This window comes from Orycteropus afer, unplaced genomic scaffold, assembly GCF_000298275.1.
Source record: "Orycteropus afer afer isolate SDZICR_OR568_19922 unplaced genomic scaffold, OryAfe1.0 scaffold00039, whole genome shotgun sequence".
NCBI lineage: Eukaryota > Metazoa > Chordata > Mammalia > Tubulidentata > Orycteropodidae > Orycteropus > Orycteropus afer.
Genome location: NW_006921626.1, coordinates 7662014 through 7669749, shown reverse-complemented (window position 1 = coordinate 7669749; position 7736 = coordinate 7662014). Strand labels below are relative to the sequence as shown.

The following is a 7736-nucleotide window of genomic DNA, read 5'->3' as shown; positions in this document are numbered from 1 at the left end:
GCCACCTGATGAAAAAGAGGCAGCAGTGCTGAGATTAAACCAATATCATATTAATCCCTGAGCCTATCACCTACCTTCTATGCCACTTTTCTCGCATGTCTTAGGAGGCTCACATCTCCTTAAAGTTTATTGTGCCAATATGAACTTTTTGTGGTGGAAGATGCATAACCCGAGGTGACAGGATTCACTTCTTAGTGGAGGTGTGAATTGCAAGAACTTTATTCTCCACTCCACTCCTGCTTCAGCAAACCTGAGAACATTGAATTATATAGGAACTGTAAGATCAAAGAAATATGCAATGTTGAACCAACACATGGAGAACACCTGTCTGAGAAATCACCTGAAAGATGGTAGACTTCTCATGAAAAAGAAAGAAATTTCTGTTGTCTTAGCCACTGAAATTTTGGAGCTGTTGGTTTCTTTAGCATAACCTACTTATCCTAACATACTCAACTAACCACATCTGTACTCCAGATCTAGTTCTTTTCCATTTCACATCAAATAAACTAACTTACCCGTCTCTTAGAGTGTTGTTTCAGTTATTATGGCTGCATAATAAACCATTCAAAAGTTTTAACAATGACTTATTGTTTCTCATGATTCTGTGGGTCACTGGGCTCAGCCACATGGTTCTTCTATTCCATGTAGTGCAGCAGATTACTCATGTGGTTGCATTCAGCTGAGAACATGACTGGGACTAGAATGTGTAACATGATCTTTTATCCTTGGGGATTTCTCTCTACATGGTCTCTCAATATTTGGAAGTCTAGCCCAAGCTGCTTTACAACATGGAGATTTCCAAGAGGACAAGCCCCATTGTAGAAGTGTTTATCAAGCCTCTACTTGCATTACACTTACTACTGTCCCATTGTCCAAAGAAAGTCATGTGGCCAAGCCTAGTATCAAAGTGGGTGAAACTATATAAGGAGTGAATTGGAGAAGGCCTGGTTCTTTGGGGGCCATCAATATAACAGTCTAGTACAGCCATTAATTAAACGTTAAGAACAAATATTCAAAGTTTAAAAAGTTTTCACATTTATTATCTCATTTTGTTTAAGAATAACCCTTGAGGAACAAACAAATTCCATCCCTATTTTACAAAGAAAGAGAAAGTGGCTCAGAAATTTGGAAACTTAAAAATACATAACTTTTAAATGGTAGAACTGAGACTTTGACTTAGGCCCTCTTACTGTCAAAAAAAAAAAAAAGTATTTTTGCTATAACATCACAGTATCACAGTTATCTTTGAGCTGCACAGTCTATAACATGTAGCTATGATTTTCATGCTTGACATTTCCAGGGTTTTAAAATATATATATTGACAAATGAAAAAGAAAATCTTTTTTTTCCCCCAATACTTTTTCTGGACCTTAAATAATTTGATTTATTGATAGACTGATTGCTAGGAAAACCATCTGATTCTTAAAGACTTTGAAAAAGATCTTGTAAAAGAAGCTATTGGCAATGTGTTCTTATTATATGTTGTTGTTGTTATGTGCCATCAAGTCAGACCCAACTCATAGCGACCTCTCCTTGGGTTTCACTACGGAAGTAGATTGCCCCATCTTCCTTCTGAGGAGTGGCTGGTGGATTTGAACCGCCAGCCTTCTGGTTAGCAGTCAAGTGCCTTGGGCACTATACTACCAGAGCTCCTCTAAATAAGCCAGGCTGGTTCTTTGTAAGAGTATACACATGCTAAACCTCGTAAGGGTGTTTACTTAGACTTTGTGGTACCCAAAGGCTTTTCTGAGGAACAGAGCTTCCTTACTTCACCCTGGAACAAAGCCAAAGAGTTGCAACACAAAACTCCCAGGCCCAAGTTTTTTAAGGCATTTGTACAAGTGTAAATGTCAGTACCAACAGACCACCAGTGAGTGACAGGACTTGTATCAGGGGTAACAAGGGTGGAGTTGGGGTCCAGAGCTTGTAAATAAAAGTCCCTATTGAGAAAGAATCCAAAATTACTCTGGTTGCTACTTATAATTCTGGATGCCTGAAAATACATCACAAAGAAATTGGGGTCAGATCTGGCTTAGAAGTGCTGCCTGTGGTGCTGTTGCCATGGTAAATAATTGTCAGGAACAGAGATCCAGAGAAATCAGCCTGTTCCTGCCCATCGTGGGCTCGAGCTGGCTACCAGGCCTTTCCTGGATGAGGTGTTCCATTGCAGGGGCCCTCTGTACTGTTCTGTTGTTGGGTTCCATACTTTTGGCCCCCCGTGGGCAGGTGACATTTTTCATTAAGAACCTCAGCTGACAGGGCCTTTGCAACATTCCTTTCAATTTCCTTGTCACTTTCCTGTTAAGGAGAGAAATAAGGAAAATTTAACTGTACAACCAAATACCTCTGAGGTCCCTCCTTGTAGAGATACCCTTGTGAGAAGCTTCTCCTTGAAGCAGTCTCAAGCTTCACACTTTCCCTCTATGAACCATCTAATGACATTGTGAAAGCACAAAAAAGGCACATAAGAAGAAGTGTCTTGAGGTAAGGGGCATTAGAAAAATAAGTCAGCCTGACCAGAGGAGCTCAGTGAAATTGTGAGACATGATTACAAGGTGGGATGCTTCACTATACTGCCTTAAAATTGGAGCAACCAACCTTCCCATCTCAGGCCTCTTGGTGACCCCATCAGGATGCCACGTACCTTATTTTGGATTCTATAGTACTCATTTAACACATACTGATATTTGGGTTGATCGAGACCAAAGAAGATAGCAAATCTTCCACCAAGGAATTCACACACTAAAGGAAAGAACAAACACTTCAGTAAACCGAATGAGGAATTAGAGATGCAGTGTTTAAATTTGCCTGCAAGTGATCTATTATTACCCTTAACTTCAAGGCAGAGTTCCTGGGTGGTGCAAACAGCTGCTAACCAAAAGATTGGAGGTTTGAGTCTACCTAGAGGCATCTTAGGATAAAGGTCTGGAGCTTTAATTCTGAAAAATCAGCCATTGGAAAAACCTTCAGAGCACAGTTCTACTTTAACACACATAGTGTCACTATGAGTTGGAAATGACATGAAAACAACTGGTTTATGTTATTTATATATGTTTTTAACTTCAGAGCTGAGAGAAAATTTCAGTTGTTCTGTACTCTCAAAACAATTCTAGGACTCAAAAGGAATTTGTCAAATCTATCTCCATATGTAATATAATGAGCTGGATCAAGAGAGAGTCCAGGTGAAGAAGCATGAGAGATTTTCAAAATACTTCACAACAGGTACAGCATGAGTTTTGACCAATCAGGACAGATGTTGCCCATTGCCATGCATTCCATCCGAACATCAGCTGTGAGAACAGACGAAAACCACAACTGAGCGTTCACAAGACTCATTCCAGAAATTCGGCCATGTATCCAGGTAAATACTTTCAGCAGTTTAAGGACTTCCATTTTCTGCTGTCAGTCGCAGCAGCAAGGTGGCCTGTAGGCTCAGCACTGATTGTTATAGTTAGGGGCAAAGGTTTAGCATGAATAATGAGTGGTCTATTAAAGGTGTCTCCTTCAAAATCATAGGGCTTTTGCCTCACCGTTGTTGGATTTCCTGATTCCCTTCAGCTGTTGGGATATTGCTCATATCAAAATGATACTCTTTATTTTGTTTCCAAAAATACTCTAGCTCTTTATTCTGTGTATATGTCACAGTGCCTAGTACATGGGTAGAAAACATTTAAAATATTAGGATAAATCTCAGGAAGCCTCTTTATGAATTGCTAGAATTTTAAATTGAAAGAATTAACTACCAGTGCCCGAGTTCCAACTCTACCCAAACTCTCTGTATAGGGATGAGGGTGCTGACCCCTAGTATATTTAAGTCTACCTTCTGGATGAGTCCCTGGGTGATACAAAGAGCTAAATGCTTGGCTGCTAACCAAACGTTGGAGATTTGAGTCCACCCAGAGCCACCTTAGAGGAAAGGCCTGGTGATCAACTTCTGAAAAATCAGCCATTGAAAACCCTACAGTCACACATGGGGTCACCATGAGTTAGAATCAACTCAATGGCAACTAGTCACTAGTTACTATCTGGAAACCTCATGCAGAAGCACTTTTACACCACAGTTCTGTTTGGAGCCCTGAAGGAAGTTGAATTCCTCACGCAGCCTATCCTGCCATCCTAAGTCAAAGCCCAACATGTAAATCACTGTGACCTCCCTGTTCTCCTCCATTCTCTCAGCCCCATATTAATATTTTTATTCCTTTCCCCTGGCCTAAGCTCCTATGGATCCGTCACTCACAAATATTTCACCTCTTCAAACAATCTTGTCTTAACTAAAGCATAGACTTCCTTGGAAGACTGCATTACTTCCGCCAAGGTACTGTAGTCAGGGTCTATAGTCACTGGGTCCCCAGTGTAACTTCTAAACTATTAATCCTCTGTTGTTGTTGTTGTTATGTGCTGTTGAGTCAGACCCAACTCATAGCAACCCCTCTCTGGGTTTCTGAGGTGGTATCACTACAGAAGTATATTGCCCAATCTTCCTTCCAAGCAGTGGCTGGAGGGTTTGAACCACCAGCCTTCTGGTTCGCAGTCAAGTGCCTTAAGCACTACGTTACCAGAGCCCCTTATGTAAAAATATTTATTCCTTGGAGGCTCATATCATCTGGCTAAATCGCCCCTATCATCAGTTTTTATTGCAATTTAAAGACCCTCTGATCACTCTCATATCCCAGTCCTCAAGCTGGCCTTAGCATTACATACTTTTGTGGCTCTGTTGAGATATCTTCTCCATATGTCACAGCATTCCTGAGTCTCCCGTCCATAGTTGCTATGCTCTCCTATCCTGGCAAGTGACAACAAGTTATAATTATATGAATATTTACTGGTCTGTATCTCCCACCAAATACTGAGAACTTTGAAAGCAAAGACCCTTGTCTTTTTTTTGTCTTTGTGTTCCAGGGTCCAGAAGAGTGCTGGAAACATTATAGGTACTCAGGAAATGTTTATTTAATGAATGAAAGAAGATAAATTCTAAGAGCTACATTTTATATTTTCTCATATTTTAAAAGTAAAATTTTCCCTATCACATGTACAAGCATATACAAGTTAGAAGGAAATGAGATGTTGAGATTTTGAGATGTTGCAAAATGTGTTCTAAGTTGGCAAAAAACAAGCAAAATAAGATTTAGTATTTTACTCACTATAAATAGTCACTTAACTCATTCATTATACCACTAAGAGTGGTCAATAAAGTTCATGTTTATAATAGGTGACTATCATGAGGAGACTGGGAACTATGTCATATAACAATAGTTTCTAAAAAGAAACTGGGAAGTTTATTCAACAAAGAGTCAACTTGGGGAGACCAGACTATTGCCTTCAAATACTTGAATATCTGTCCTATAAAAGAGGAATCTAGACTGGGTTTGTATGGTGCTAATAAGGACAACTAGAATCAGCTGGAACAACTTTAAAAGAATACAAAATTTGGCCCATCATAAGAAAGAATTTATTAACAAGTGTTGGCAAAAGATAGAAGCGTCTGTTTGAAGATGTAAGATTCTGTTCCATTAGAATGTCCAAGTTCAGATTTAAGATCAGATCATCACTTCTTTAGAATGCCATGGAGTAGATGAAACCATTAGAAGCCCCATCTAACTCTGAAGGTTATATATGTAGGACAGAAAATAATTACCTTAGCAATACTTACTAGAAAATGAGGTGCTTGCTATTCGCCCTGCCCAAAACCATAGATAGGACCTCCATGGAAGTTTAGACTGAATAAAAGAGAACAAAACCAAGTTGGGAGTAATTAACAACATGAGTAGTAATTGCAGTCTTTCATGCAAAGATTTCAAAATACTTTATGATGTGTTCCATTTTCTCTCTCATAGGTGAGAAAACGAAGATTATCCAAATTATGACTTGACTATACATGGATCTAGAAAGAAAATCAGGGAGGCCCACGACTTAGTTTCAAACTATTCTTTCTAAAAACCTTGCCTTGCTTAATTACTCACTCACTAAGCTCCCATGTTTCCTAATATTGATATTCTAAGCTTACAAGGTCAAGTGTTGAATTCATTCTCTCTTGCTCTTTTTCTTCCTCCTCCTCTTCCTCTGTGCTATATTCTTCCATGACGTCTCTATCAACAAAATGGATGATCCTTTTGGGAATAATCTTTTTGGAAGGTCTACTGTTCTCCACTTGTAACTGCTGTAAGTTGTCTTTTTCCATAAGGAAGGAAAAAAAAAAAAAAAAGAAACTAGTGAAAGCAGACAGCTTAGGAAAAGTTGCCCACGGCAATGTTTATATAACAGAGAGGTGTCTAGTTATTCTCAGTGGATGATAAAGATAAAGAAGTCAAAGGTAATCACAGCTATTGTCTCATAAATTCTTCAAATCCAAGAAAGAGATGCTCAGTCCTGTAATAAAAATAGAAGAGATGAAATTAGTAGCAAATTTGAACATTGAGTTTTCAAACAAAAATTTTAACAGGATTCCCTTGCTCCTTAATTGCAAAACATTCAACTGCTATTAGGAAGAGGAAGTCACTCTGCAGAAGTTTCTCACTCATTACAATAAATATTAAGAGGCAATATTGGTGATGGTTAAGATTACAGGATTTTCCCAGACTGGGAGAAATATTGTAAAATATATACTTAGTAAAGAACTTACGGGTAGCCCTGGTAACACAATGGTTAAGTGCTTTACTGCTAACTGAAAGGTTGATGATTTGAACCCACTAATCACTCTGTGGCAGAAAGATGTGGCAGTCTGCTTTTGTAAAGATTTAAAGCCTTGGAAACCTTTGGGACAGTTCTACTCTGTCCTACAGCGTCACTGTGAATCTGAATTGATTTGATGGCAACAGGTTTGGTTTTTGGTAAAGGACTTATATCCAAGATCTATAAAGAATTATTACAACTCAATAGTTAAAATAACAATTAAAATATGGAAAAAAATATTTGAATAAACAGTTGATTGAAGAAGATTTAGAGATGGGAAATATACATATGAAAACATGCTTGATGTCATTAGTCATTAGGGAAATGCAAACTGAAATCATAAAGGGTATCATATGGGCATCATAATATGTCCAGTAGAAAGGCTAAAATTAAAAAGATTGACAATAGCAGTGTTGACAAGGTCATGGAACAACTAGAACTCTCAAACATTCCTAGTGAGGATGCAAAATGGTATAACCACTTTGGAAAATGCCGCGGACCGAACCAGCCGGACCAGGGAGTGAGGTCTTCGAATCAAAGTGAAAAGTGAATAGGGAGTCGGCGATGGCTAACAGAAGACAGACAACTCTTGAGATTGTCTGCAGCTGACAGCGTTTATTATGCTTCAAGGCTAAGTTTTTATTCTCTTGTTACTTCCTCTTACAAGTCTCTATCTTAGGTCATCTAGTGCACATGAAACTAGCAGGCATAACCGCAAAAAATCAAAGCAAGGTTACAAATCAAAGCACAAATTCATTCCTTATTTTTTACAACCAAAAATTACTTGTTCCCAATCATATTCATATCATCCAAAAAAGTAATTCCAAGTAAGCTTTATGCCACATTATTCTTTTTCCTAAATGATTAATCCATCGCCTACCTTGTTCATCATATACTCCTGTAAATGGCAATGGCTCTGGAGTTGTAGCAGGTAATTTATACATATTCTTACTCCCTTTCGGGGGTCGCCACAATTTCCTATTCCCCAAATCATACACAGGTCCAAATTCAGTCATTACTGTTGGAGGTATTTTCTTTGTAGGTTTTTTCTTGGTGGTACTTCTTTT

The 7736-nt window shown here is 38.5% G+C and overlaps 1 protein-coding gene across 1 annotated transcript; it reads right to left on the bottom strand.

The window, feature by feature from the left end:
* Nucleotides 1-2133: 2133 nt before the first annotated feature.
* Nucleotides 2134-6178, bottom strand: FAM177B (family with sequence similarity 177 member B). Its single transcript, XM_007936990.1, has 4 exons — nt 6005-6178; nt 5651-5717; nt 2645-2742; nt 2134-2298 (listed from the first exon to the last, which is right to left on the bottom strand). Exons 1-4 carry the CDS (start codon nt 6176-6178, stop codon nt 2134-2136), a joined length of 504 nt encoding a protein of 167 aa, XP_007935181.1.
* Between the last annotated feature and the right edge of the window lie 1558 nt (nt 6179-7736).

Excerpts from the sequence above, each read along its gene's own strand:
- FAM177B (XM_007936990.1), bottom strand. The coding sequence starts at position 6,178 with ATGGAAAAAGACAACTTACAGCAGTTACAAGTGGAGAACAGTAGACCT. Across the intron at positions 2,743-5,650 it reads AGCAAGCACCTCATTTTCTA|TGTGTGAATTCCTTGGTGGA; the intron begins GTAAGTATTGCT and ends TCTTTCCTTTAG. Across the intron at positions 2,299-2,644 it reads ACTATAGAATCCAAAATAAG|GAAAGTGACAAGGAAATTGA; the intron begins GTACGTGGCATC and ends TCTCCTTAACAG.